Source organism: Larimichthys crocea, chromosome X, assembly GCF_000972845.2.
Source record: "Larimichthys crocea isolate SSNF chromosome X, L_crocea_2.0, whole genome shotgun sequence".
In the NCBI taxonomy this organism is placed as follows: Eukaryota; Metazoa; Chordata; class Actinopteri; family Sciaenidae; genus Larimichthys; species Larimichthys crocea.
Genome location: NC_040020.1, coordinates 30,470,685 through 30,493,277, shown reverse-complemented (window position 1 = coordinate 30,493,277; position 22,593 = coordinate 30,470,685). Strand labels below are relative to the sequence as shown.

The 22,593-nt window shown below is 37.9% G+C and overlaps 1 protein-coding gene across 1 annotated transcript; it reads left to right on the top strand.

The window, feature by feature from the left end:
- Nucleotides 1–969: 969 nt before the first annotated feature.
- On the top strand, nucleotides 970–17,145 carry rac2 (Rac family small GTPase 2). The gene is given in 7 exon segments (NM_001303398.1): nucleotides 970–1,032; nucleotides 7,493–7,564; nucleotides 9,467–9,584; nucleotides 11,367–11,429; nucleotides 14,034–14,193; nucleotides 15,820–15,953; nucleotides 16,529–17,145. Coding segments are annotated over 6 exon segments (579 nt in total). The 5' UTR covers nucleotides 970–997; the 3' UTR covers nucleotides 15,951–15,953; nucleotides 16,529–17,145.
- The last annotated feature ends 5,448 nt before the right edge of the window (nucleotides 17,146–22,593 follow it).

Sequence of the window (22,593 nt, the reverse complement as noted above, 5' to 3'; positions counted from 1 at the left end):
TAGTAATATTGCAACACAATAAGGACATTAAAGTTACTATAGGAATAACAGAAAGTTTTAGGAAAACTAGAAGTTTTCCATGACTGACAAATGCATTAGTTACTTGCCTAAAAACCCAAAATATTGTTCCTACGTTTGAAAGATTGAACTAAAATGCAAATGTGAAAGATTCTAGTAATAGTTGAACAGACAGCTTCTCTGCTGCACATGTTCTGAGTATTGAACACGATAATTAATGATAAAAACGATGCAGAAGTGCCATCTAGTGGAACATCGCAGGTATTACTGTCTACTGTGAATGATGATGAGTGTGTGAAGATGTGTTTGCCTATTACTGTGCCTTTATTCTCCATTTATTTATATTACAATTTATCACTTTACAAATTAAAATCAAACCACCTAAACTAAATCTAAACCAAAAAAAGTGTGTGTCTTAACAGTAGTGGTTTATTTCCCATTATTTACCTTTGTTTATTACAACAAAATTAAATTCAAGCTCAGATATAATTTAAGCTTAAATACAAATGTGTGGTTGTGTCTCTCTGTGTGTCTGTCTGGGTGCAAATCCACGAGCAGACAAAAGAGGAAGTTTCAAATAAAGCCCAGTGTTATTGTTACTGCATCTTCCTCCTTTCAAAACACTCTTGACACGAACATTTCACAGCTCTTATTTATTGCAACAGTGCCTCTGTCCACATCATTTACCACATAAACACTGTATCATATACCATTTGTATACTGCTTGCATAAGGTCTGTTGTTTATAAAAAGAAAAAAGAAAAAAAAAAAAAAACAAGACCCGGAAAGAGAGATTGGTGCAAAAAAAAAAAAAAGTGAAGAGAGAGTGAGGAAGAAAAAAAGAAGCAGCTCAAGGGAGGGGAGTGAGGGAGGTGTGTAACAATTTCCTGTAGTTGCATGCTGATCTGCGTCTCTGAACCTTCCTCTCTAACTCCGTTTGTGTCAGAGTGAAGAACACAGACGAAGCGGAGCGGAACAGGATGCAGGCTATCAAATGTGTGGTCGTGGGAGATGGGTACGCCATTATTTTACTTTACCTATATTGTTATAACTTTAACTGCCTTTGGGTATCAAGAGGTGTTAAAGCAGCGGGTGCATGATAAGTTTGCCTTAGGGTTAAAAATTTTGAGGTATTTCACAGTCAACGATTTTCACATGGCTCAACAGTCTTGAGTAACAGTTTCAACTTCCGCAGTGATGTGGCTGTGTGATTTGATGTTCACTTAAACTTGAGGTTGCTCTACTTCAAATTGTTAAAGAACAGGCTGTCCAGTGTTAACATGTGAATCTCTAGGCGTGTGTTTGACAGCGCTGATTCAGAGTGAGGGTGCTGGACGGTGCAGGCCACAACATGCTGGAAAATGCTGTAATGCAGCAAGCTCAGGGCACAGGCTCCTGACTGTAGATAAGAGTCTAAGAAATGTCAAAAACAGTGGCTCATAAGAAAACAGATGAGAAAAGAAACAGGAAGATGCATAAAAGCTCTATTTTGTTACTGTTGGGCAATACTGCACTCTTTCGTATTGGAAATCTGGTGAATTTGTTCAGTCTAAAGGCTCAAATGTACTCTGCCAGAACAAGTTTGGACAATGTGTCATCTACCACATCAGAGAAACTAACTTCTGTATACCTCTTATGCCTGAAGGTGAGGCAAACAGGGCGAGTTGTCATGATGGCGGAAATTGTGAAGCGGAAGTCCTGTAGTTGCTGCAAGACGTCCGTTACACAAAATTAAACATTTACAGGTAGCACACAGTTACTGTGGCTCCATTTTCTTGTTTGGCTTTCTGGTGTGTGTTGAATGTGACACCGTGATTTTAAAACTGTGGAGTGGAGGAGTAGGGACACTGAAGTCTGTAAATACTTGAGTTGAATTTTGTTTTGTTTAGCGCACTACATTTAAAAGTCTGTTATGGTTATGCTGACTTTCACCTATGATTTGGAGGAGAACACACAGTAATGAGACTGTCTGCCTGCAGCAAAACAGGGAGGAGTGTGATACTCTTACAGAGCCACAAGTCCACAACAAGAGAGTAGAGGTCAAGGTGGATGAATAGGTCAAAAATATTGGACGTTAACTCGAAAGACAGCTGTTTATTTCCATTTAACTACAGACAGACAATGTTAGTTTAGCAACAACCACAATCATTCCCAAACGGTAACCAAGTGTTCATCATTGTAACCATGGCGACAGAGATGCCCTAATCATAATAAAGCCATAATTTTCTGTCTTAACCTAACCAGGTACTTTTTAATGCCTAGCCAAATCTCAACCATAGGGGCATCAGATCAGAAAACGCATAGGCAAATGGAGGTTTTGTCATTTAATCTGTTGACTCGTGATCAAAATCACTTAAAGCTGAAAGTCAGTACTTCTACAGTTTGTTTGTTTTTAAATGAAAGAGTGCTGGATTACCAAGATAAAAGCTAAAACAAGAGAAAATGTGTCCAAATGGGCCAGTCTCCATTTTTTGATTTCAAATGAGATTGTATCTACTTTGTTCATGGAAATCACAAGTTGTGTTTTGTTTTTTGTTTGTTTGTTTTAAAATGAAAAATAAAAGAAATAATTAATAATAATTATAACCTGATAATCTGACACAGGGTTGAAAAAAAACACAGACCCCTTTTGAAAAAGAGTTTTTTAGCGGCAAACACCTTTGTAACGACGACTTAAACCACTTGAGCTTGACTTCTTGTTTTGAAATTACAGCATGTGGCATGGCTGCTATTCAGAACTCACCCTGAATGCAGTAATCTGAAAAACACAAAACAATACAAAAGTGAAGCAAAGAACACAGAGAGTGGACAGGTAGTGTGAGGAATGTGAAAGAAAAGAATTTGGAAACAGCTTGGAGCTCTGCCCAGATTTATACCTGTGAACACCTGCAGGAAGTACTGATTTGTTCTTTTGAAGAAAAAAAAACAGCACTGGGTAAAAACAATTGGAACCCCCCTGCTGAAATATCTGCACTGAGTTTTACAGATTATCCAGACAGCACTTCTGAGGGAATTCTTGGTATATTTGCCTCATGAGAGCCGAGAAACGGTTGAAGCTGGTGGTGTGTGAGTAATTTCTGACACTATTTTTTAGTGTTTGATCGGCTCTGATCGGAGCTAACGTGGCATTATGCTGCAAACCTGTGCAGACATCCTTTGCTGTGCATAGTGGCAGTTTGAGTTTGTGGCTCCGCCAGTTTCACTGAACATGAACCCTGTACAGGTGGATCGCATGGAGACAAGAAATACAGCGGCACAATACAGTGACTGGGTGATGTGTGAACACGTGTTTTCTTGTCTATATATGTGACTAAACCAAGATGTCAAAAATGGGATTTAAAGCTTCCAGTAACAAAGAGAGAAGAGGAAGTTAGTCTCAGGTTGTAGGGAAGTTTCTGTGAAGCCTGCATACAAACTAGCATGCTGCTGATTTATGGCCCTATAGTGTTTGCCTGTTGGTTGGACAGTTTGAACAACAGTTATATATATGGCCATGGCTATGATCATGAACAAGAAAAGTAGAATATTTTCTTCCGGTGTAGCCAAACTGATTAGCAACTTGATGCGCAAGAATAACAAGAAAGACACATTTCGAACAAAAAGCTGAATCGCAGATTTAGCCAATGGGGTTCAAGATTACGATTCAGCCACTGTGCTCTTTTTCTCTTTTGCTTCCCACATTGATTGTTTACAACCAAAGCCTGCTCAAACGTGATAACACTTCAAGCACTAAAATCTTGGTCCCTTGCTTCGAGGTTCTGCATGAAGGTGAGAGTTGGAACAAGCGGGTAGAGTAAATGCATCTGCTACTGTGAGACAAAGTAGAATATTTTTATTCAAAACCTAAAAGGCCTAAAGTATAAACTGGTCCACAAATGAGGAAAGGTTTGGAGATAGTTATGAGAGTTGGTGGTAGGCCCACACATACATGTTTTATAAATAAACTGTATATAGCAATTGCTGTGACAGACTAGCACATTTCAGACTGGCTCACTTGCCAGCTACAGTATCCTACCAACTGGCCCATAGTTTTCTGTAATGTAGTTGTAGCCATTTCACTATTTACTGTGGCTTGTGCTTTTTGGACTGAGGCTAGTGGAAGGTGACAAGGATGTCTCAAACTAAGATGGAAGAAAGTTGGAGCTTTTGTGATTCGGGAGGAGAAGTAATAAAGAAGAGAGGAGAAAAATGAAATAAGATACAGTGGAAGAAATTTGAAAAAGGGGCAGAACATTGGAAAAAGGAGTATAAGAGTGAGGTCTACAAAGACAGAAAAGGAGAGATGATGTGGGATGGTGTAAACAGGGGACAGAAAAGCTGATGGAAAACCAGATTAAGAACAATGAGGCAGAGCGAGATCAGAGGTCGAAGTTTTCTTGATAGCTCACTTTGGCTGGTTCCTGTTTTCAGTGCTAACTGATGCTTCTGAAACAGATCAGTTCCTTTTTGACTCATACACGACCACAAAACATACACGCTTGTACTGCTATACCTCCGAGAGCCTTCACTGACATAGCAACTTATAATCCAAACCTTAACCATCAGAGTTAAATGCCTAAACCGTACCGTTACATTCCACCTAAACCTTACTCTTAACCGTAAAACCATGCCTGAAGCTCAAAACGCCATTTTGAGAAGGAACGACCTCACGACATGTCATCCAAATCAATGTCTAAAGCTCAGACGGGTCCTCACAAAGATAGAAGTAGTCACACACACACACACACACACACACATACACACACACACAGCTTTTAGATGACAGCTGGGCTGCTCACACCACTACTGACTCATCTTGTTCCTGTGCTGGCCTCTTTAAAAATGCCAACTTATATGAAGAGAGCCTTTATTTAGACAGCGGATCAGGTCATAGCTTGAAAAGTTAGTTCGTCGACTTCTCTTGCTTCTGACACTACCCTGAAACAATAGGGTGGAGGCTGTTTTATTTCTCTGTGCTCTAAGTCAGTCATTTAGGAAATTGGACACCTATAAAATGATCATTGTGTGCCAACTCACTGTAATTTTCACATTTATCTAAAGAACAAGCATTTGAATGTCTTATTTTAAAGAAACAGCAAACATGTCATTACACTACTTCTTGTGTATTTGAAAAAAAAATAAAAAATCAGCTGCCACATTACTTTTATACTACATTTTAACAGATAACACACACAAACACACACACGTTCCTTCTTTCATTGGGCTTTTTCCTATCAAAAATACAGAAAACTGTCCAAGTATGTATGACTTTTGAATGTTGCCCCCATTCCATGCACTTCCATTGCTGGGTATAGGTTGCAGAAGTTGTCAGAGGTAGACCAAGGTTCCAAGATTGTGTCTTGGAAAATAAAACTGAAACTATCCGCATGAGTAAATACCAGAAAGGGTAATTTTTCGTATGTGTGTCTGTGATATGCATGAAAGAAGCCCCAACCCCCAACGTCCTCTCTAAAAGTCACACCATTTTCTTGTTGCTGGGTACAGAAACATTTACTCAGGTGAACATTACTATTATTTATTTATTTATTTTTACAAATCAAAAATGTCAGTCATTTATTTATTTTATTCTAAATTTGTCTTTTCTTTTTTTAAAAGATTTTTTTTTGTGCCTTTTTTAAGCTTTATTTTTGACAGAGACAGCTGAAGAGTGACAGGAATGTGGGGAGAGAGAAATGGGGGACGACATGCAGCAAAGGGCCGCAGGTCGGATTCGAACCCTGGGCCACTGTTGAGCCTTTGAAGACCATTTCAGCTCTTAATAAGCGTACTGTGCAGACAAATAGCCTCCTGATCATGACTGTAGTTCCACACAAAGCATTTTTGAGCTCTACTAATCGACTAAATCTGTTGCTCTTGTACCTCTTTTATAGCTGAAGTCTTAGTCTAGGTGCTATCTTTATGATCTTTCTAAAATAAGCGTTGCGGTTAGGGGAAAACCTCTCTGCCTACATGCACAGATGATAATGATGATGATGCCTGAATCATGCATTAATAATAGCTGTGATTCTGAAAAGATGTGCAACATTTTGATCTCACCTTTCATAAGTTCGTACACGTGCTGATATGAAAGCACTTGAAAACAAATCTCTAGTATCTGTTGGACTGTGGGTTATCTCAACACCTGACACCTGTTAAAATAACTAAAGAGCACACTGATGACGACTGTTAGATCACTGACAGCTTAAATAAAACAGCTAGCAAATGGACCTAAGTTATATTTTGTCAAATTAATAATTTGTCTTTAAAAACAAATATTTGAGACCAACTAGTTACAGATTGACGTTAGTTAGGAGTTAGTTATGTATAAGAATTTATAAATCAAATTTGCTTGCTCAGAACTGTTTTGATCCGGTTTGATCAGATTCGACTGACAGCGGGGTCTTATGAGAACAAGTACCCCGTGAACTGTGATCAGATTAATCCATTGTTATATTCTGATATGACAAGAGCACTCATGTGATACACTGTATGTGGTTTGTTCTAACTCTCTTGGATATTTGCATGTTCATATATGGAGCTGTGGCTTACAGTCGTTACACGTTTAAAAGGGCGGTGGTGGTTATGATAATTGTGAGTGATGAGCTGATGGGTTTCTAGAAAATTGGGCACAATCTGAATTTGCTAGGGCATGCCTGCTTACAGCCAATTTTAAAGTGAAAGAGTGAGATGTACTTGTAATTATAGGATTACAATTGATGCAAAGAAGCTGCATACTACATCACCGATAAATACAGAACAACCTGCACATAAATGTCAAACCACAGGTAGAACATTTGAGCCAGGGGCTGTAGATTACCTGGTTTGAAGACAGGCACTTTCTCTATTGTGCAACTTCTGTTTGAGTAAAGTGGTCAGGCCATTGCTTACCAAGCAGATTTCTACAGAATGGCCTTGGTAAAGATGAGTTCTGTTATTGTTGAAATGCTGACAGAAAAAAAACTCTGGAACAAAATAAGAGCAGGGCTAGTTAATACTTGTTCAATCATCTCCTGCATACAGCCGTGCGGTTTCATCACTGTGGATGTTGAGACAAGCTGCCAGACGTGCTCCAAAAGTCCTTGGGTCTTAAACTAATACTGTATAGAACTTGTGATACTGTACACGTGTTGACTCTACTGAGATAAATCTGCCGGTTCGCCCATCTTTCATCTGCTTCTTTTCAATAGATCTGTCTATTTTACTCACAAAATCTAACCAGGTTTTGAGTTCACACTGAATTTCAGTTATTCTTGTGTGTGGTGATGATGTACAGTTGTCCCACAAATCTCCCTTTGTGAAATTTAATTGCACATCTTTCATCATTTACAGTACAAAATGGAAAAGTATGCTAATTTCTCGTGTAACACCAAAAAAGTATACCATGGAAATTATCTCTACTGTCTAGCCCTGCCCACCTTTCACACTCATAGCCTCAAACGCTGTTTTTTGTCTGTTCATAATGTCTCACTGTATGTGTTTTTACTTGTGTGATTTAGAGCTGTGGGAAAAACATGTCTTCTCATCAGCTACACAACCAATGCCTTCCCCGGGGAGTACATTCCTACTGTGTGAGTATGACGCACACAGACACACACTCTCTCACTCTGTCTCTGAAGGTACAGGAAAAACATATAGTTCATTTCAAATGTACAGACAAACATGTTGCACATACCTGTATGAGCATCAGCTAATTGTAATATGTTGTCGTTTGCATGCATTAACGTACACTAGACATATGGCTGACACACACACACACACACACACACACACACACACACACACAGAAGCACATCTGCAGCTATGTGACAGTGTTAACACTGACAGGTTTGGGCTGGCAGCAGCCTACAGGTTAGGAAAATGCACCTGAGTTGAGAGGTAAATAAAGAAGAAAAATGAAATGATAACAAACTCTCCTCTGCTTTAGCAATTATAGTAATGTTGCAATGCTTGTACTGCTTATGGGTTTGTGCCACAAAACCTTATTTTATGTTTACCCCCCAGCAACCATTTAAAAAATAATAAACAATATTAATATATAGTAATTTTACACACTTACTGACATCACATTGGTAAGTGATCTAGATGTCCAGTGCAGACAGTAAAATAATAAAATAAAATATAAACCTGACTGGTAATGTATGATATTATCGCTGTTGGCAGCTGTTTTTTTTAACTGAAAGCATGAGATGACTGTGAATATGAACAAATGCATGCACGAAAGCAGGATGTTGCTTAAACAGAGTTGCGTGTGTCCATCAGAGTTGCGTAAAAGAAAAGTGATCAATAAGATGACCCAAGTCTGTACTATTTTTTTTTCTTCCTCTTTAGTATTAACACTAGCTGGTATAAGTGTATATGTAGTTTTATGTGTAGTAACTAAAGGTACGATAGTTAACTAAAACTAAACTAAAAGTAGGTGTGAAACAAATTTAAACTAATAGAAATGATAATGTGCACTAATATAAATAAATAATAATATACAGGAAATATCTTCAGTCTTTATCAATTTGGTTAAATGTATCAACACAACAAAAGGCATCGGCTCATACGTTTAATGAGACTGGGATGTCTACGGGACTGTGAGTCCATTGTAATTGTAATACCTATTCTGAACTTCTGAAATCAACAAAAAAAACTAAATAATAAAATAATCTAAACTGAAAGGAGAAAACCCACTCTGGAAACAAATAAAATAGAAATTATATAAAATAATGAAAAATAAAAAATCTATAGTAACTCTGATAGGATCAAGTGTACATAGAGGAAGTTCAGAAAAATAACCCACAAAGCAGATAGATGAGACTGCAATATTTGTAAGTGACCACATGGGGGCAGTGCTGCTTAAATATTGTAATGTAGAACATTGCAGTGGATCTTTCAGTGATTGAAGCAGTACTGATATACTTTTATTTAAGTAGAAGTAGCAATACCATAGTATCTGAAGTAAAAGTACTCGTTTAACAGAGCCCCTTTGAGAGTTATGAGAATAACTGTAATATTACTATCGTTGCATTGCCACAAAAACAGAATTTTGGTTGACAAATAGAATAAAAATTCCATTTTTATTTTTCAGTGGAGTAGGAAGTATTGGTAGCATAAAATAGAAATACTCAAGTAAAGTCCCTCAAAGGCCCTCAGCATTGTACTTAAGTACAGTACTTGTAAACATGCAGATGTTTTAATATGTTATGTATTTAAATGGCCAACAAACACAGCAAAGAAATAAAAAGACCTGTAATTCTCTGGATTAGTATAGTGCTAATTGAAATTAGATCGATATATTAAATATACTTTTGTTTATAGCCTTTTTTTCTGTAATAAAAGCTGGGTTTTTTCAGATCTCAGATTTACTGGTGCCTAATTATGAGACCCTACTGATTGATTATTTAAATGATCAGTTAAATGAATGACCGCCTCACTGACTAATTGATTGACACCCCCACCCCCTCAACCCAAAATGCTCCCCACAGATTTGACAACTATTCAGCTAATGTGATGGTGGACAGCAAGCCGGTCAACCTGGGCCTCTGGGATACAGCTGGACAGGAAGACTACGACAGGCTCCGCCCATTGTCCTACCCACAGACGGTATATCATCACACACACACATATACACTTCATTAGAAAAGATAAAATCCACTTTGTCTCCTGCTGTGAAACCCGGGAGAGTTCAGATTGCAAATGCCAGATCCATACACAAATACTGCATCGTGTTTGAGCTCCATCTCATTAAATTAACAGGCACAAGAGGAAGGAAAAAGAAAGGAGACGTCAATGCTGCTTAATGTGTGAAAACAAATTTTAACCTGATAATGTAAGGCTTTACTGCAATTGAGTACAAATACTAAACAGAAAAGGAACAAAACAACATTATATAACCATTTAAATATAAAAACTATGAGAGTTTAACTGGATTTGGAGTGGGGTGTTCCTTTTTGTGAGACCAAAGAACGCAAGGAATAAATGTTCATCTTGTCCTAAACACATGTAGACTAGGTCTAGGCTGTTATATTTTTAGTTTAATTTATGGATACTGAGTACTGAGCAAACAGTTCATCTCACATTTGAAACTAATGCAACCAAAATACTTCACGCACACCCCAGGATCTGGTATAACACTTTGCACCCAACATTATCATTTTGTCACCCATAATACAATGACCTAACAAAACACCAACAAACAGTAGCATTACAACACTGTATTTGATAAAACTAAACGCCATTACAACAAAAAGAATGCCACCACTTTACTTTGTGGATTGTGCTACATCACAGCAACAACATAATCAGAAATGCTGCTGTATGCTTCAGTAGGCTTCATTTTCCTAAAATAAACTCATTTCCAGTAATGTAGTTCCTAACAAACATGTATAGAGTCACTATACGTACATTATCAGATAGCTACAAACACAGAAATACAGCAGTGCTACTCAAACTTGTCTTCTGCATTTGGACATAGATTCTTGTCCAGATAAAAAGAAATTTCATGTAATACACCTGGGAACAAATCTCTCTTGCATGTTTGATCTAACCCTGGCAATCTTGATATGTCTTGACATTCATGGCATCAAAGAGGGACATTTGACAGTGACATTTGATCATGTGACTGGTGGTTATGAACTACCTCCAAGAGGAAAAGAATATTCCTTTGTGGGGTTCAGGACCCTATAGAGCCTCTCCATAGAGTCTCGCTATCTGGCTTTGCACATATTTACTGAGATAAAACTCATTCCAGAGATTTGACCTTGTAGAAGAAGATGTTGGTCATTTTGTGTCAAAGCGATGAAAAATAAAAAAAATCACAATTCAGTCTACATTGACTTCTGTTGTGCTTACTGTGTATGTTACTTGTATTATAAGAATATAACTTTATATAAAACAATACTAATTTTATTAATAAACAAACAAAATCATCATTCTTGATCATGGAAATAGTGAATATTGTGGAGGTTTTAACCACGTCCTATGGCCTTTATCAGCAGGTAAATGTTATTATATGACCAAAATATGGAATTTCAGTCATGTGAAAACAGATATAAACACTTGAGATGTGGCTGAGAACTCATGTATAAGTGGATGTTGTTGTAAGATGCTTTTGTCAAATAAGCTTTTGAGCTCATTTTGAATTTTGAAAGTATACTTGTTTCATCAAAATAACACACAGTTAAAACAAAGCAAGCTTCTTCTCGGTAGAAAAGAGTAATAGTGCTCTTAGCATAAAGTAAGTCAATCTGTTATCGTTCTGTTACAGCCTTAAATGACATTTTTTTACCGTAAACTAAACTTTTAATAGACACAATCACAGCCACAGTGTGGTTAAATCTACCATCCAATCTACCCTCTCACCAACATTATTGTCTATCTTTTTAGGATGTTTTCCTGATCTGTTTCTCCCTGGTGAGCCCAGCATCCTATGAGAACGTCAGAGCTAAGGTAAGTCCTGTCTCTGTGGTATTACTTGAAGCTTTTAATGTTCCCAAATAAACAGTTGCACACTCACTACTCATACAGTCTTAAAATAATAATAATGAAAAAAACAACAACAGTGTTTATAATGTATACTGATAGAAACAATGAAATTTAGTCACTATCTCTTCTACTTGGTCTGCTTGGTTAGCTGAATCAAACAGTGGGAGGTGATTTTCACAGTTAGAAAGGATCAGGGACAGCAGAAATTATTCCTGTGTGAAATAGACTGAGTGCATGTGCGTGCATTACATTGATTATGTCTCCTTTCTGATATTCCTCAACACAACAGCTTTAGGCAATCTGTGTCTATTTATAAATGCAAATATTTCTTACATTACATTTTCATTCTCATTCAAAGACATTTTTCAATTATCTTTTAGAGCCCGGACTCTTAATTGTCATTTGTCAGACAAAATGTCAAATAATCACATTTTTACATTTTCGCTGCAGTGACTGGTTTCCATTCCGTTCACATAGACAATCAATTTGTCTTCTTTGTGTCTTTTTTGAAATAATATAGCCACTAATGCACATTGTTCAGAAAATAATATACAGTAATGAAACTGCTAAATAAAACATGCAGTGTATAAAACGCCTATTAAGGCTTGGAGGTAAAACTAATAGGAACGGTTTGGTTGTAAACCATCAGAAAATGGAAAATAGTAAAAGAAATGTGCATGTCCATCATGGTTTCTTTAAGCCCATGATGTCTTGTTTTGTCCAACCAACTGTCCACAATCTAAAGCTATTAAATATACAATCATATACACAGAGAAAAACTGTACCTTCTCACAAAGGAGAAGCTGGAAGTCTTTTTTTTAGATTTCCATCCATCCATTCCTCCATTCATATTCTATTCCTGCTTATTTCTGTTCAGGGCCATGTGGGTTAAATCATTCAGTCCTTCAATCTCAACACATTGAAAAGAGAACCAGGCTGCACGTACAGCATTGTAGTATAAAACCTTTCATGTACAGCACACTCATCTCTAGTGCTTTCTCTGTTTTTCATGTATTTTCCATTTCCTGTGCTACAGTGACATAAGGATGAGTAGTGCAACAAAAACTGAGACTCCAGAAGAGCTTTCCAAGTACAGCCTCAAAACCACTCACTGCTCTTCAATCCAAATCTCCCATCCTATCCTGTCAGACAAGCATAAGGGAGATAACAACAAGAATATTGATTAGGTTAATTTTAGTATGTTTCACCTCTGCTTAGTTTTTCGTTTTGAATTATATGCGAGTCGCCATAGTAACAGGACTTGGGTGTTATCATGAAAGTGGTTCCTGCTAAAAGATAATGGTCTAAGAAAATATTTGAGAATTATATAAAGTGAAATTTCAGGAAGTAAAAGCTTGAGTTATAATTTCACCACCCAGAAAACAGCTGTAAGCTGTATTTGGCCGGGTACGAATAATTCTCTGTATGTGGTTAGGATAATGTGTGTGTGTGTGTGTGTGTGTGTGTGTGTGTGTGTAGCAGTGTACAATCATTGGCAGCAAGGCACCTGATCAGCTAAATGTCAAACAAATCAAACCATAATGACATGCTGGAGTATAGATTGACTCAAAGAAGCAGCAGTAGAAGATGTCCATCCATCACCAATCAGATAGTATTCACTCTGTGCTACATTACAAGACTCACAATGAAAAGGAGAGAAAGGTCAGAAAGATTAGTGTAGGGGTTAAAAACTGTGTTACGGAATTCTAAGGAAAATAGATCCTTAATCCCATGACTCTGACATTACTGAAGAAATGCAGATATAAAGTTAAAACAAACATGTCTTAATCACTCAAGAAGTTCGTGAATTTGTATTACACAGTGGTGTGAAATTTCTGCTAAACACGGCAAAGACATTTAAAAAAGAATTGACTCAGAGAAGCAGCAGTAGAATTCATCAGGTAATACCCATAATGCTCACGTCATCCACCTGGCTTTCGAGCACTCCACTAAGCAGGTTGGATTTATCAAGTCAAAAATGACAATTCTTACTGGGTTGTGGGCGCTGAAAGAATACGCTTAATTCTTAGAGCAGATAGCATTTCCCATTTCCTTACTGAAGAAAATGGATGGAGAGAATAAAAGAGGCAAAGAGAGAGCAAGAGGAAGAAGTTTAACAGGGAAAGGGAGCTATGAGGTGAGATGGGAGATGCAAATGAGCGATCAGAGGACAGGGTGTGAAAATAGTTCACACCTGGGTGAGAGAACAAGGAAAAGCAATCATTTTGGGAGAAATAGTAGAAGAGAAAAGAGGAGATTGGAGGCAGCGAGGAACTGTCCGAAAATGAAAAGCTCACTTATGTTATTAAGTTATTTGGAAGTTGGGGTTCAAACTTAGATTGAATTGAGCAGAAAAAAAGCAATTGTGGAGCCTAATTTTCCATATGTACAGGATACAATTTGCTTCATGATAATTTAAGAAACCAGGTTGACTGACTTCTTCATCCACCTTTTTTGCACCTCCTGGCATCCAGCTTTCTCCTCTGATCTCCTTCACGACCAATCACCGCATACCTTTAATTTGTGCCTTCTCCTTCCTCTCTCTCGCCTTGAATTGTCCTATACCAGTGGTACCCTGAGGTTCGCCACCACTGCCCCTCCACACCCATCATCCTGGTAGGCACCAAGCTCGATCTGAGGGATGAGAAGGACACCATTGAGAAGCTGAAGGAAAAGAAGCTTGCACCAATCACCTACCCTCAGGGCCTGGCTCTGGCTAAGGAGATAGGTGAGTCATGCTCGTGGGGTTCTTTCAGATCTTTTATCACAGACATTTCAAGCTTCCTTGGATGATGACAGATTTGTATTAACCAGCTGGGCAACTAATTAAGGTTTGCCTATGATGTCGGCTGATTTATAAGTGTGCTTTTGCTGCCATTACTGCGGTGCTATATTAAGTTCACTGACAGGGAAAATATGAGAGTTTGATTCATCATGATCAACAACCATTCTCTCTGACAGGTGAAAGTAGCATAAAACATTAATGTCATGACATCAGTTTAGAGAAAAAAGTAAACCTTTAACCCTTTTGACCAAGCATAGTTGCTAAAGTCGCCCCGGCCTGTAATTAGATTTATTTTAAAGATGCACAAATCAATATTTTTATATTACCAATTGATTAAATGACCACATGTTATATGAAGGGGGTTGTTCACGGTGACAAACCCACAGATAATTATTATCCGACTCCCTTACAAAGCATTTTAGCATTGTTCAGCTTGTTTTTGGTTGTTTCCTGTCACAGCAGGCAGCTGTTCTGTCCTTGAAAAAGCTTGGTTAGTTACCAATAACAGCTTTAGAAACTAAACAGCCTGATACGTTTTCTCCTGTAGACCAAAAGAGAGCTAAAAAGCAGAGTAAATATTGAACTAATATTAGACAGGTGCACGGAAACATAATTCCAAATGAATGCTAATGTTTGTCTGAGACTAATGCTGACTGCTTTTATCACAGTTGAAAAACACAATAGAACTCCAATGAACAACGCAGGAGCCAAATTAAAGACAAATTACTAGCAAAGACACAAAATCCAGACAGGTAAACACTAGACTGAGGCAGAATCTAAACAGTAAAGACAGGTAAACACTAGACTGAGGCAGAATCTAAACAGTAAAGGCTTGGTCAAAAACAGGCAGGAAAATGTTGGATGCCTGAAAGTTAGAGCACGACTACTGTGAAAACTAACAGCTATGGTCCAGTATATATACTAGGTTGAGAGTTTATGAGGGAATGAAACAGGTGAGTAATGAGTTAGCACACAAACAAATGAAAAAAAGGATTAATGAAAGTAAGATACCAAAATCATAACAGCTCTGACAAAGGATTAATGAAAGTAAGATACCAAAATCATAACAGCTCTGACATAACTAACATAATTGCAATCCACGATTTGTTCTCAGATGAATTACACGGTGTGATACAAATATAAAAGGGGAATTATCTTCTTTGCAGCCAGAAAACCTATGCAGAGAATGTGTCTTAGATGTGGCATTAATGTTTAATGATGTTGAAATCCATCAGAAAAAGATGAAAACGTTGCCTCTGTCGCCGGAATGACTCATAACAGCACAGCCAGACATTCATGGTTTTGTTGCTTTAATGACAAAATTATGTCTAGGAGTAGCTTTACATAGCTTTTCCATTACTTCTATTATTTTTACTGTTTCAACATGCAGGTTATATTGGATGTATTGCACACAGTATTAAATTAGTATGTAGTAAAGTGCTCTTTATATAGACTGGATACATACACAGCAGTAATGCACAGATGTATGATTCCAGCTTTTTTACTTTCTACTTGTTTCTATTATTTATTGACGTTCGTTATTCTGTGTCTCTGTGCTTGTATGTATAGATGCAGTGAAGTACCTGGAATGCTCAGCCTTAACCCAGCGTGGTCTGAAGACTGTGTTCGATGAGGCCATTCGAGCCGTGCTCTGCCCTCAGCCCACCAAGGTCAAGAAGAAGCCATGCTCACTGCTGTAAATGGTAAGACTGTAGTAAACACAGAGGGAGAGGAGGAGAAGGGTCAGATATTGAGAAGAAGATAGGAAGAATTGAAAGCTATAGTGAACAAGTGAGGGAGAATATTAGACAGGAGTATAAAGACAGAGTCTCCTGATGATGTGAAAAGTTTCTATTACTGTTGGTAATTATTTCCAAGCCTTCAGAGCAGGTCTCCAATTTGCCAGGAGGAGGACAGACGCATAATGTGAGGGAGATACATTAACAAGTGAAAAACACTAAACCCAAAGAAAAAGAATAAGGAGCTAATTTTAAGCTCATGTCTTTTTTTTAAATTACCATAATAATTGCAAAACTGAAAAGATCCCGCTGGCAATTCAATATGCCAAGGTAGAGAGAGAAGTTAAAGACATGTTACAGAGAAAATCTCTTTTCAAAAATTGTTACGTCTTTGCTAAGAGGAAGAAATGTTTTTGTTCTTAATGTTGAAGCGGAAATGACATTTCTTGAACGTCTTACAAGCACTGCCATTTCAATCTGCGTGTGTCTCGGTGTGTTAATGAAGTTGCTACAGATTCATGTCGTCTTCATTGTTTTAGATTCTTGCTGCATGAGAAAGAAGAGAGAAAGACTTCAGACTGCTGCCCCCGGGTAAAAAGAAGACAATATGAAAGTTCTGTTTTTGTTTCTAATTTTAGAAAAAACTAGATTCCCACTAGTTTAAAACAAATAATGCATTTGCAGGTATAATAAAATGATAGCAAACTTTCTGTACAGCATACTTTGTGACTGACTTTTAAAAGTGCACCAGGATGCTGCACCAGGCATAATGTCTCTGTAAAATATACTGTTTTATTACAATGTATCACTAAATGTGCATGCAATAGACTGCTCCACTTCACATTTCATACACTTATCCTGTTAACAGCAGCATGATAGTTTTTAGCCAGTGTACCAAAAGACCTGCACACCACACAACATCTCACTGCCCTTTAATGGTCAACAAAATATAGTTTCAAATAATACTTGATAATGAGTGCAAACATGGTGTTGCAAAGATTAGTTCATAATGTCTTATGGCTGTTGTTAAGAGTAACGAACAATGATAAAAACATAAGGGTCAGGATTGTATTTGTTGTATCAGCAGGGAGCTGAACAATGTTGTATCAGAACATTATTAAAAACGTATTATTTGTTGTGATATTAAATAAAAAAAACATTTGATCGACTGAAATATCCGCAGAGAAAATCTTATTTCTTTAGTTAACATGACTATTTCGGTAAAACAGGTGGCTGTTATGAGGATCAAACGTGTATTCCTGGAAGCATCATCAGACATGCAGAATCGTCTCATTGAAATGAATGAGCACCGTGTGGAGGGGCTACGGTAACGCTGATATATGACTGCGTTTCGTTTCGGCCATCTGCTACATCATCATCTGTCTCACTTTGCTTTGCTAGAGGGCAAAACATCAGGACAGCGATATCAATCCGATTGCTTTGTGCTTATTAACAGTGCCTAACAGATTTATGGTGTAAAAGGGAGAGAGGGTATAGTCATCTCCTTACCAGGTGGGGAACATCACTCATTTCTTTAAGTGTGTATAAACTTTAGCAAAGGGTAAATGGATCGTAGAGTTTAGTCTGAGGCATCACTGGGCAAGGCAAGAACAAACATTTTTTCATAATGCAAGACACCAAGCGGTTTGAAGATTTGCTCAAATCTCTCACTCTGTGGTCTCCAGTACCTTTTTCTGTGGTGTAAGCCGGTCTTGTAGAAGTTATGTCTAGCTTTGAGGGTAAGGTAATTGCTACATGGATTATATTCTGTGGGAACATTTTTAGTACAGCGCAGAAATCCTGAGGGGACGGTCAGGGTAAATACAAAGTACAAGACACAGGAGACCATGGTCTTGTCTGTGCACGTTTAGGCAACAAAAGAACTTGGGTGATGGTTAGGGAAAGACGGTGCGGTGTAAGTTAAATGCAATCAATGTAAACACAAAGCATCTCCTGCTCTGGGCCGACGAGGAAGGAACCCATGAGATGTACACACACACTTGCAATAGAATGGAATTCACATCATGCTGATATTTGTTTGCTACATTTATCACAACAATTTAACCATGTATTTTCAGGAACTTACAACAGTAGACAAAGGGGTGTCTCTATTTTAGTAAACAAACAGAATCTCTTTAAGTCACCACTCCACAAGTGCTAACTCTGAAGGTCGATACATCATAATTACTGCATCCATCCAAGACAAAATAAATAAATAAATAAATAAAATAAAATTGCCTAAATATATGGCCCGAATAGCAATAATCCACCTTTCTTTCACAGTTTCTTTAAATCAAATATTTTAATCATAAATAATCAGCAGGGACTTTAACACGGTAATCAAGTCCACAATAGATCAGTCACAGCTGCCAAGTTAAACTGGAACACTACAGTATTATTAAAACAATGTATACTTGATTTTGGTATTAATCCCCACTTCAACAATCATTCTCCTGATTCAAGATATCTGTGAGCAAACCATCATTTGTGACCATGCACCAGTGTCCCCCAGCTTGAAAATAAACATGCCTCACTTCTTTAAAGATCCTGGTTTTACTACTTTTGTACAGAGAGATGGTGCATCATTTATAGAACTGAACAACTCCCCAGACATCTTTATCAGTACTATGGGAAACAAAACAAAAAACACACACACACCCATGGCATATTGTACTCATGCACACACCCACAAACACAACGACAGCCTCCACATACACACTACTCATTTTCCTGCAGCAGGACAGGCGGACGTAAGGCCTACAGCCTAACTAACAGCCCAGGGTGTGGACTAAGGGTTAGCATTAGGGATGCAAATTATCGATTAATTCATTAATCGTTAGTTGATTGACCTTAACGATCGATTAACGATTAACTGATAAGTGGCTTTTTTCCTGAGAACATACATTTCTCACGGTGTCTTTTAACATAAAGCAAAATATTGGTTATATACTGAATAAAAAAATGCATGTTATATTCCTCAACTAATGTTTTATCGTACCAGTTGGGATATGGTACAGATATGGCATTTAACCAAAATAAATTCTGCACAGAAAATTGAAATGCATAAAAAAAATAATTGTGCACTGGCTCACCTGTTGCATGTGAAACATTAAGCAACATGCTATACAATATGGGCTTAGCCTACACAATATTAAGCCTACATTATCTGGTAAAGTACTTAGCTCAGTGGTTCTTAACCTGGGTTCGATCGAACCCTAGGGGTTCGGTGAGTCGGTCTCAGGGGTTCGGTGGAGCCTCCGCCCTGGAATTTTTTATACCATTTGTTACAACATATCTTTGTGAGCAATCGTTTTCGAGGATGCTGGACATAAAAACTAAGAAAAGGAACAGACTTTGCTGTGAAAATGACATGAGACTGGCACTTGCCAAGGTGAAGCCACGCATATCTGAACTGGTCTCTCAAAGGCAACAGCAGAAGTCACACTGAGGTAAGTTGTTGTGAGTTCATGCACTGTGTTGGTTTTGTTATTTGAACAAGGTGATGTTAATGCACGGTTCATTTTGTGCACCAGTAAAAAAATCATATTTTATTTTTTACTAAAGAAGGGTTCGGTGAATGAGCATATGAAACTGGTGGGGTTCGGTACCTCCAACAAAGTTAAGAACCACTGACTTAGATGAAAAACTTGAAACATTAGCAGCACTAATTATAATCTCCCTTGTTCTGAGAAAGGTAACAGTAAGATTACTAGCCCTTGAAATTTACAGTAACATGTAGTACTGAACACAGATTCAATCATCCCTGAGGAAGGTGACAGTAAAATTAGAGGGCCTCTATTAAACAATTTCCATCAGAAATGTTGAGAGTGACGAGCGGGCTGAGCATGTTTATTTACACACAGGAGCAGACAGCGATGACGCGCTATCAATTAGCATTAGCATGTTAGCAATCAGCATGTATTTCATTATTAGTGGCTAATGCTAATTGGTTTTGAAGGTGTTATCTTAGCGAACTCGTAGAGCTGCTGAACTTAAAAGTAGCAGTGCAGAGTTTACACTCAGCGTCTTTGTCATCATTACTTAGTTTGAAATGCTCCAGACTCCACTCCGGGTCTGTCGCCGCGTTACGTTCAGGTACGTTCAGGTGTGGCCTAAATTAAACAATGGCGCCCTCAACTGGCGACACCATGAAATCTCACTGAAAAAAACTCCTGTGGAAAATGGCCCTAGATTCAGATAACCCGATTAATTCAATTTAATCGATTAAATTCTTTTCAGCGATTAACCGATTAATCGATTAACTGTTCACATCCCTAGTTAGCATACTGTTGGCTATCAGGTTGGGAATTAACAGACGGTAAATAAATCTCAATTCATTAACTAACTTGCAAAAAACGCAAAGGACACTAGATTCATACAAACGTCCAGCTTAGACTAACTGTGAACAGACCTGTGATCCAGCGAGGACTGACAGGGCTCTTATCTGCAGGGGTGATGACTAATTGGCAGACAGGTGTGTAGGCCACGCCCACACAAACACAATTACTACACTGTGACAGACAGAGACACAGGTGAGGAGGGAAACATTAAAAACACGTCCTCACATTTCAAATGTTAGTGTGGAGCGAGTTTACTGACAGCAGTTCCCCTGTGACCTGTTAATGAGTAGAAATTACGACATGTTTCCAAAGAACTCTCTAGCAATGCATTGCTAAACTTCTGCAATCTGACATCAAAGAATGCATTCAAGCTTAATGCAGCAGAAGGTGTCTTTTAATAGAAGAACTTTTTGGTATATTTGCTGATAGTAGAACACAAATGGTTTTTATACAACAGACGGAAATTCAACATTTGTGCCTCAGGCACGCTCATGTAAGTGTTTGTGGGTGTCTAAAAAGGTCCAGCCATCACATTTGTGAAAATGACAAAAGATTAAAATGTTCTTTTTTTTAATTATTATTCTTATCAAAGATAAGAAATAAACAGGCTCTCTGTGCCCACCGAAGGAGTAATGCAGTACAGCAAGTCTGGTTCTGTTGTGTTTTCGGTCTGTGGTGCTCAGACTATCGGAAGATTAAACACAAGGTTTTGAGAGGTGTAAGTCAGTAAAATTGACTTCTAGTAGTAGTAAAAATAGATGAAGCATGATAGTTGGTAAATTCACATTTGAGTTTTTATGGCTTTATGGTGTGATAGTACATCACATTTAAATACTCTTGTGTATGCAGTGACTTTATCCAAATGTCAATTTAAATCTCACTACCTCAGTATAAATATACATATAAGGCTCTTTGTGTTCACTGATATTTTATGATTGGGTGTCATCAAACATAAACGTATGAATGTCTTATTATAGGATATTTCCCTTGTGTTTCTGTATAATATATCAGGTATTGTTCTTTGTCGGTGGGATAATGTTTGATCAGTCCAAAGTAGTCCAAACCAGAACAAAGACACAAGGTTAATACAGGATTTACTTTCTATCTGAACAACTTAAAAAGTCCAGTAAAATGTCATCTGGGTCCTCCTAATGCTCCTAACAGTATTTGTTGAGTTCGCTCGTAGCCCCTTTCTCCCAGCTGAGCATTGTCACTCAGTCAAGCTCAATATCCAAAGGCTTCAGGAGGAGCTTTAATCAATGCTGAAGGAGCATCTTTGAAAAGACGAGTCACGGGAGAGGGGACCAGGGTTGTGCACATTGTGCAAATTAGCAGAACAGTTCTAAGACATACTACCTGGCATTTAAACTGCAACAGTATTATAGTGTGAGACCCATGGGGGTGATACTGTGTGTCTGTGGTTGCAGAGAGGATCTACAGAGACTCATTTACAAAACAATGTGCACGAGGAGTAGATAGAAATTTCCCTGATTGCTGAAAAACACATCCTCACATTCCAAAGGTTATTGCGGCGCAAGTTCAGTCAAGAGTATCTCTATGATCTTTATTCAATTAGATATTACAAAAGGCCTTAAATGAAGAACGAAAATGCATAGAGAGAACCTACGTGGAAGAGCAAATTGAGAAATGATCAAACCTAACAGAGAAATTATATTAATTGAGGCTTAAAGTGAACAACACATTCAGTCTCAGTCATTTTGTCTACAAACTGCAGACTGAAACATACAGTGTATGTATATAGCTTTTTGTGCGTCTGAGAAATCAAATCAAATTTTCTTTCTTTTCAAAAGCCAGAGGCTTAGAGATTTGTCAGACAGCAGCAATTAAAAGGGGGTTTGGTCTGCAGCAGTGAGGTGCGCAGCCTTGTCAAAGCAGATTATCCTTGACTTGATGATCACAGAGAACTTGGGCCTGACAGCTAGGATTAGGATCAACAGAGAACACTCTTTACTTGAAATGAATGTGTACTACCATGGAAGGCTTCCCTTTAAATGGGCAGTCAACAATGGACTGCTCTGGACAATAGTTCACAAAGAATGATATTAAATAGCTTTATGTCAGGATTTTCAAAACAAACTGCATAAAAATGACGCAAATGTTTTTTTATTTATTACTTTTGCTTTTTGAATATAGCTTGCAAACCTCTATCTTAGCCTTGTGAGCACCAGAACAGTGTTGTTTCTATATCTTTCTCAAATTAATGACACAGTCATAGATCTTTTTCACGACAGACATTGTTCCTC